The sequence below is a fragment of the Podarcis pityusensis genome (genome assembly GCF_964106645.2).
Source record: "Podarcis pityusensis genome assembly, chromosome: 7".
Lineage (NCBI taxonomy): Eukaryota > Metazoa > Chordata > Lepidosauria > Squamata > Lacertidae > Podarcis > Podarcis pityusensis.
In genome coordinates, this window is record NC_138031.1 from 38191395 (window position 1) to 38200533 (window position 9139).

The following is a 9139-nucleotide window of genomic DNA, read 5'->3' on the forward strand; positions in this document are numbered from 1 at the left end:
GCCTGAGGGGAGAAAAATATGACCTCAAGGGTGGAGGTGGCGCGGGAAGGGTGCACCCGTCCCAAGTGGCAGACTGGAAGTACTGGTGTCATGTCCCTTCCCCGCGCCATCCATTTTTACAGGGGAAAAGCTACCTCGGGGTGAAATGGATCCCTGAGTGGGGTGGGGAGATGGGGGGACGGCCGGTGAGTAGTGCATCTGCCCACCCACGCCGGGGAACAAGAGAGTCGTGCGTCGTCTGTTGGCCTCGGGCAGCGTGCGAGAGCCCCCTTCCTCCCCCTCCCCAGAGTGCCAGGAGCTCCTACTGGATGTCGTCGGTGCTGCGTCACATGGAGGCTGGAAGCGATTGGGGAAGGCTCGGCGTTTCTCTTTTTTGACTAATTATAAAGTCGCTCGCTCCACTTCCCCGGGTGCTGACTTTGCTGGAGAGCTCCCGAGCCCACGGAACAGACCAGCCTCGGGAAAGGGAAAGGAGGCAGGCAAGGAGCGGCTCGTCCTCGAAGTTCGCTTCTCCACCATGTAAGACCTGCTGGAGCCGGCCAGCCTCGAGGGAGCTGTACGCAGCGCGGCGTTGAACTCTCGCCCATGCCTTGACTCGCTTGTTTTGTTTTCTCTCTTTCTCCCCGCAGCTCCTCGACAGCCGCACCTGCGCTCTTCTTTTAAAAGAAGGAGGAAAAACCACCGAGCGAGCTTCTCTAAACTTCAACGGAGCAGCTGCTCCCTTCGGAAGAACGGCCAGGAACCCTCGAGGAGAAGAGGTAAGGGGACGGAGGGAGATGGGCGTCGAGGGACGGGAGGGGATTCCTCCTCAGCCTCTTTCCAGCAGCCCAATGTTCACTCTCGTTTCTACTTAGTGCAGAGGTTAGAAGGTATCAGGTTTCCACCCCCGTTGTCTCCAGGTAGGGCTGGAAAGGGCTCCTGCCTGAAATCCTGGCTAGCTTCTGCCAGCCAGGGTGGGCAACACTGAGCTGGATGGAACAGTATGAGGCAGCTTCCTATGTAAATCCGTGGGAATGGGTTGCATGCTTTTGCTGGTGCTGCAAGCTTTGCCGTGAACGTGGATCAAACTCTGTTCTGTCACCAGTGATGTGCTCCCTTTCCTTATGGGACTAACACCACCGTCTTCTTGCCTTCTCTTAACCTGGTGGCCAAGACCAATGCTAGTCAATATCTGTTCTTCCAAACTCCTAGACAAGGTGTCTCAATTTAGATACCTGTTTAATAAACCCACTTTACTTGTGCTCTTGTGATATAGCCAACAGTGTGATTAAAGAGTAGCAGAGAGGATCAACATTTCCCCTCCTGCCCAAGGTATGTCAAATGTCATTCTAAACAGCATTAGGAACCATGTATACAGAACCAATGAGTGGTAATTATTCCAGGCTAATTTATTTTTGGAGGAAGGCAGAAACTCATAGTTCTTTTAAATGCTTCTTCATTCATTGATAACTTTCAGGACCCTACATGTTCAAATGAAGCAGCACAATTATAAATCAGGAATGTGGTCTCTGGACTAAGGAATGAGAGATAGGCACTCTAACTTTCTGATGTGCAACATTAACACATTATATTTAAAAGAGCTTGGATAGATTTTAATGCTTTGGTCTTCAGTGTTCTTTCTTGGAAGCATCTGCTTGATTATGAGCAAATTTGTTCACATCCATGGTTGTAGAGGGTGTCATTGGTGTATGATGGTTAGTGCTCTTTCACCAAACTTCCTTGTGCATATCAATTTGCAACGCAATGTATGTGCCTTGAACAGGGAAGCAAGTGATTAAGTTCAATTATTATTTTTTTCTTTTTGCAGACCATGACATTTCTTCTGAGATGTTATTTCTTGCTCTTCGCTCTTAGCACATGCCTCATCCTTACAGTTCAGGCAGAATGCAGCAAAGACTGTGCATCTTGCACCCACCGATTGGCATATCATGCAGACATCAACCCCCTGGTAAGCAGAATTTAGGCTTGTTTCCGAAGAACCCAATTAATTTATTAGCCATTTAAGAAGCCTATTATTACTCACATTCCATCTCTATCTATCGCAAGGTGGTGTACAATAATGTACAATATATAATAAATAACAACAACTTTAAAATATTTTAAAACAACACAAAAAACAGAATATGAATTTTGAAAAACCAATATAAAATAGAAATGATGAATTACTATGAAAAGTTCTGCTAGTGCAATCAGATTACAAAACTCAAAATTGTGTGTATCTCTAACACAGATTAGCCACCCCCTAATGCACTTTAGCCATTCTTGAAGGGCTGTTAAATAATATTGCAATGTCGTTTTTTACATATGTTTGTGTGTAATGTGTTGCTTACAATATGTATAAATGAACCTGAGTACAGCTTCAGAGAGAATGAGTTATTCTGGATTAACAATGCACAATACAGGCATGTCATTGTATATGCCCTCAGAGTCATATACCTTTCCTCCAAGGAGCTTAAATATGCGCTTCTTCACCCACTAGCAGAAGATTGCCTGAAACCTGATCTTAGTGTAACTGAAGATCATATTGAATACTTAATATTTAGAGTTAAATTATCTATGCTTCTTTGATAAATTAATAATAAATAATCACAAAACCTGTCATATTGGTTTATGCTACACTTCTGTACTGTACTTCACTACCAGCTAGTTCAGCTAGTTCAGCACCTTGGAGAACTCCCACATTTCTCACTGTTCAAATACTACATCTAGCTTGGTTATGTAATTATGGAACTGATGAGCATAGAAAATGAGGCAGAAGGAATAGGATTATTTTTGCTTACGTAAAGTATGCAAATTGGGCGTTTGCATTCCTAAAATTATATATGGAATCTATTGTTTTTAAGACCAGCATGAACACTGAAGACTTCAATTCCATTGTTCATTATTGTCTCCCTGTACAATACTTATCCCAGAGTTATGGTGGTGGCATAATTAATACCATTCTTGGGTTTTTTAGCCTCTTCCTGGAGCGGGTTATTTTGATCTGCTGTAAGTCTTTAGGCACCATCAATGCACTAATTGGCCAAGGTGCATATAAACATGATTCAGGAAAATACAGTAGGCACAGTTCAAAAATGGATGGTTTCCTTTTGGAGCCCATTTCAACTTTGCCTTTGATTTTGCTGGAGAATGTATGTCTTCTCTATCAAATATTGCTTGCCTGAATATCCGAAGGTTTATGTGTTGTCTACTTGAGATCCTCAGTGGTACAGATTGTTTGGCGTAATCAGTCTGCATGGGTTCATGTGAACTCATACTGGCATTTGGCACTTCCAACTCTAATGCTCAGATCCATAATAATGCACAACTAGTTCCATTTGCTCATGAGGCATTTGAACTTCGGTGGCTCAAACTGCAATCCAAGCCAGTTTTGAAATGTATTATTTAATTAGGTATTAAATGTACACCCCACCTTTTCTCCAAGTAGACTAAGGTGGCATGCATAACTTTTTCACCCCATCTCATTTTTACCCCACAGCAGCCCTGGGGGTTGGGTTGGGTTAGGTTAAGATAGGTTAGGTAGTACAGGGTCATTGAGTGAATTGCATGACTGATTGAAAATTTGAACCTGGTTTCCAAGCCTTGCGACAGCCCAAAATGAGATGAGCTTCAAAGGGAGCATTTGATGTGGCATGTTTCACAGGTTCTGGTCTTCAAAAGTAATATTTTTAGAAGTCCCATGGCGTGCACAAAAGTCCTTCAACTCTCCTAAGTGAACTCTTGATTTCTAGCCAAATCTGCTAGATGGAAACCTGCGGAAGAGCCACAGAGGGAAACGTGCTTCTGCCTCTGCACTCGGTCTTGCTGGCATTTGCAAGCCTGGGGCAAAAGAATAGCAGACATTTGTTTATAATACCCATATTCCACACCTGTCCAAAATTTCCTTCACCATCTTTTTGCTGAGGGTGCTAGAGACAGTGGAGATGCAGAACTGTTTTCGAATGTGGAAATTAGGCATCACCAGGGAACTGACCTTTAACAACCCCATGGGGGGAAAAATGAAGTACCATGTTGCTTCATCTCCATGTACATCAAATGGAATGGAGGTAGTTTGTCTCTTCAAGGTTCAAGAGGGTTCCTGTAATTTTGTTACGCTCTTATTGTTGTGCTTTATTATTTTTTTCTTCGTAACTGCATATATTGCAGGATCGTAACAAGGATCCAGAAACATAGGAACTTGCAACTAAAAGCATTATTTAAGTTCAGGACCCTCATTATTTTGACTATATAAAGTTTAAATCCTGTACCCCTGGGAATAAGTCCCATTGCATACAGTGTGATTTACTTCTGACTGAGTAAATATGCATACTAGAACATTAAAGATCCATGTAAAAAAGGTATGGTCACATCAGATCACTTGTTTTAGTACTCACTGGCAACTCTTAACAATGTTTCAGAGCACATTATCTATAAACTGGTGGGCTGTACTGCAAATTAAATACGCCATGTTCTAAATTTGTTTCCATTTTAAGCTGTTAACAGATGACATATTTTGACAAAATGTTTGAGCTGGCATTAGATGAAGTACTTTGTACATGAATATAATTGGTTTTAACATTTCTTTCTGCTATAGTGTTTGATACCATCACCCTTATTATATAATCCACTATAAATCACCTTCATTAAGACTAGACTAAGGAAATAGAAATGTTAATACGGAATGATATATTACTTGTGTTTGATTTTCACGTTGAAATTAATGGGATGTGCTTGAATTTGGGAGGAAGTCAAGTGGCTATTTATTTTAGTTCTGTGTGTATTTGAACCTATGTTGTTTATAACCATTGTATAACTGTTCCGTCTTGCCTGAAAGAAAAAAAAGAGGGGGGGGGAACCAAGGAAATTAGACAGCATAAGGTAAAAAGGTACTTAGAATTACAACATATAAAGATGTTGTAACTCTTTGAAAAGGAATGGATTTTGAAGTGGCTATATGTTTTCCAGATTGTTCATTTATACATGCAAATGACAGCACTATTGGGAACAATAGTAGATGAAGATCGTGTTGATAATGATTAACATTTGTATACCATCCTTCGTCCATAGATCTCAAGACAGTTCATCACATAAAAATTCCAGATAAAAAACACAAAATACATAATCAAAACCAAAACAAACCAATAACCTACCCACCCCATCCTCCCACCTACTGAAAGAGATGTTTACAGTCACTGTTAGGACACCTACTTTATTCCAGATATTCCTATTCAAGCATGAACAGCTTCTATTTTGCAGATGGGGGGCGGGCGGCAGCTGAATATTAACTACCCCTGTATCAGAACTGAGGCACAGGCAGCCCTTACACAGTGCCTGCTATGATTTTTTGGGGAAGGGTGTAAAACCTCAGTCTGGGGTCCTCCTTTCCTCTAGATTCCATTTTCAATCCAACCAACAATTTTAATCAGAACCCTCTGAGATATTCATTACCAGCACAAATTATTCGAATTGTAATACTATATCAACACATTGGATAATTTACACCACAAGCATATATTGACTAACATATCAAACAACATTTTGCAAACCACTGCTGTCACTTCTCAAGCAATGAGCTAGGTGTTCCAACCGTCATGTAAGATATACTAAATGGGGATTCTGAAATTTGTTATCAGCATTAGACATTTTTGTTGCTGTTTAACTTTAATATGGATGTGCTGGCATGATTTTTAAGAAGACTTTTTGGTGCATTGGGCTATTTATATTTATGCTACAGAGATTTTATTTCTTTCTATGAAGTATCCCTGTTTTAAATTTTGGAAAGCCTTCTGTGAGGAAGTTATACTAAACGGTGTGGTCTAAATATGCAAAATAAAACAAAAAATAATCCTTCCTTTGAATGAATAATGTATGGTTCTGTTGAAAAGATGCTTGCTTCCAATACGGTTGTATTAACTGGCTGGTATAGCAACCCTGTGATCCCCATCCTATGTGAGTACACAGCCAGAATTGCCCAGGGAGGGCCATGCATGCTGGCACGATGATGCGTGTATTTACAGCAACTTAAATTTCAGCAAATGAAGTGGTGTAGAGCCACTGTGTGGAAGTGCTGCTTCGAAAGCCAATCCCTTCACATCAGTGCCTTGTGCCAGCCACATGCTCAGCAGCCCCCACCCCCAAGGTCATGTGTTACCTGCTTTGTTGTTGGCAGATGTTGGCTGAGACCCTACCTGCCCATGGACTGTCTCGCCAGAGTGGTGCATGCTCTAGTTATTTCCCGCTTGGACTACTGCAATGCGCTCTATGTGGGGCTACCTTTGAAGGTGACCCGGAAACTGCAATTAATCCAGAATGCGGCGACTAGACTGGTGACTGGGAGCGGCTGCCGGGACCATATAACACCGGTCCTGAGAGATCTGCATTGGCTCCCAGTATGTTTCCGAGCACAATTCAAAGTGTTGATGCTGACCTTTAAAGCCTTAAACAGCCTCAGTCCTGTATACCTGAAGGAGCATCTCCACCCCCATCATTCAGCCTGGACACTGAGATCCAGCGCTGAGGACCTTCTGGCGGTTCCCTCATTGTGAGAAGTGAGGTTCCAGGGAACCAGACAGAGCGCCTTCTCGGTAGTGGCATCCGCCCTGTGGAACGCCCTCCCATCAGATGTCAAGGAAATAAGCAACTATCCTATTTTTAAAAGACATCTGAAGGCAGCCCTGTTTAGGGAAGTTTTTAATATTGAATGCTGTCTTGTTTTTAATATTTGATTGGGAGCCACCCAGAGTGGCTGGAGAAACTCAGCCAGATGGGCAGGGTATAAATAAATTATTATTATTAATTATGTTAAATATTTTTTAAAAGATGCTCCTGGTTCTAATGTGACTTCTTAATTTAAAGAAATTGAGAGTTGGCCACACAATAAAAGGCATGCCACCCACCCCACCTCATGCTTCTTTGGTGGACAAATGTTTCACCTCTGCACTGAACATGCAAGTACACATTTGACCCTACATTAAGATGCAGATAGCCAGTCTCAGTGTGTACAGCCCACAGACAGCTGTAGTTCCATCAACAAATGTAAGAAAAGGGTTAAGGACTTAGACTGCATGTAGTCCACTCACATTTGCTATCTGCTCTCATTAGGTTTGCTGGGCTTCCCTTCTTGTAACAACATTACATATTGCCATTCAATCTCTGGCTCTGTGCCTGTAATACATTTCATCTTTAATAAATAAATGCATTTTGGGGGAAATGTGATGATGCATCTCTTCTTGTCAATGTAAATCCCACCACAATTCTCAAAGCAATGCTAAGCCAACCCAGGTTAATGGTTCCCAGTGAGCTAAGTATTGCAGAGAAAGATAAAAATAGATAGTTGTGACATCCCCCCCCCCCCGCCGCCCAAATATATAGAACTTGGTTTTATATTCTAACATATGGATTTCTAGTATTGCTGCTTTTAACAAGGCAAAAAGAGGTCACAAATATGTTCTTACTTTGTAAATCAAACTATTTTTCAGGCATGTACACTAGAATGTGAAGGAAAGTTGCCCTCTGCCAAGGCCTGGGAAACCTGCAAAGACCTTCTGCAACTGAGTAAACTGGATCTTTCCCAGGAAGGCATTGGTGCCCTAGGGGACAACCCAAAAGAACAGGATGAGAGTCATTTGCTAGCCAAAAAATATGGTGGGTTCATGAAAAGATATGGTGGCTTCATGAAGAAGATGGATGAGCTCTATCATATAGAACCAGAGGAGGAACCTAATGGAGGAGAAATCCTTGCTAAAAGGTATGGAGGCTTTATGAAGAAGGATGCTGAAGATGATGCCTTGGCTAATTCTTCTGATCTGCTGAAGGAGCTTCTTGGAACAGGGGAAAATGCTGAAACTGGGCATTATCGGGATCTGAATGATGGTGAAATCATCAAGAGGTATGGTGGCTTCATGAGGAGCATCAAGCGCAGTCCTGAATCGGAAGATGATGCCAAAGAGCTGCAAAAGAGATATGGTGGCTTCATGAGAAGAGTGGGGAGGCCAGAGTGGTGGCTGGACTACCAGAAACGATATGGTGGATTTCTTAAGCGTTTTGCCGATTCTCTCCTTCCTTCAGATGAAGATGGAGAAAGTTATTCCAAAGAGGTTCCAGAGATGGAAAAAAGATATGGTGGATTTATGAGATTTTAATTATCTTCCATTGTCCTTTTTGTCCCAAATCAAAGACTGCCTCATTGATCATAATTTATTGTCATGTGTTGCTTGTACTGTACAGTTTTTTACTGTCCTAGTTTATAATGCAACCTGCTGTCTGTTATTTCAAGTTCTGTGCTCTTTTAAGTCAACAAATAACTTCTGTAATGACTTCTAATTTGACTGTTGTACTTTTCATGCTAAATCTATTTTAATTACCACATCCATTTCTTTAAAACAGCGCAATTGCTTAGTTGTATATACAATAAATTGTTCATCCTAACTGCATACTATATCCTGAAGTATTTTTTCCCCAGCAATCACTACAATTCATTTCTTTCTGCACATGTGAAATTGAATTTATTCCCCTCTTCTCTCTCTTTCATTTTAATTTTTCAAATTTATTTTAGGAAACTTGAAGTGAATAGTCACTACAACAGGCATAGGCAACCTTTGGCCCTCCAGATGTTTTTGGACTACAATTCCTATCATCCCTGACCACTGGTCCTGTTAGCTAGGGATCATGGGAGTTGTAGGCCAAAACATCTGGAGGGCCGAAGGTTGCCTATGCCTGTACTAAAACCATCTATGCCACACATACACATTAAAGCTCTAGAGGATGGTCAGTATATAATAATTTGTACACCTTGTTTGCAAACTGAATTAACAGTACACATCCCCATTTTAAGAAAGAAATTATAGTCTCAGAATTTCTGAGGACTTGCTATTTCTCAAATTTAACAACTTTTAACAGAATTCCAAACCTGTATAAATCAATAGGGTTTAAATTAAGAAAAATGACACCAAACTGCATTAGTTTGGTATCTTCCCGTATTGTATGTGTACAGAAATGGCTTTGCTGGATCTTGAGCTGAGGTTGCAGCTGATTACTATTACTCTTTATTAAATTTGTATACTGCCCTTCATCCATAGATCTCAGGGCAGTTCACAGCATAAAAATACAAGATAAAAACACAAAACACATAAGAAAAACAAGACCAAGAACAAAACTAACC

At 41.2% G+C, this 9139-nt stretch overlaps 1 protein-coding gene across 1 annotated transcript; it reads left to right on the plus strand.

Moving 5' to 3' along the window:
* The first annotated feature begins 359 nt into the window (after positions 1–359).
* PENK (proenkephalin) lies at positions 360–8411 on the plus strand. Its single transcript, XM_081014043.1, has 4 exons — positions 360–519; positions 630–758; positions 1808–1948; positions 7458–8411. The coding sequence occupies exons 3-4, from the start codon at positions 1811–1813 to the stop codon at positions 8118–8120; spliced, it is 801 nt and encodes a 266-aa protein (XP_080870169.1). The 5' UTR covers positions 360–519; positions 630–758; positions 1808–1810; the 3' UTR covers positions 8121–8411.
* Positions 8412–9139: the final 728 nt, after the last annotated feature.

What these genes read in the sequence shown, in the direction of transcription:
- PENK (XM_081014043.1), top strand. Translation starts at nt 1,811, where the DNA reads ATGACATTTCTTCTGAGATGTTATTTCTTGCTCTTCGCTCTTAGCACA. An exon ending in ATGCAGACATCAACCCCCTG is followed by an intron (nt 1,949 to 7,457) that starts GTAAGCAGAATT and finishes ACTATTTTTCAG; the next exon opens with GCATGTACACTAGAATGTGA.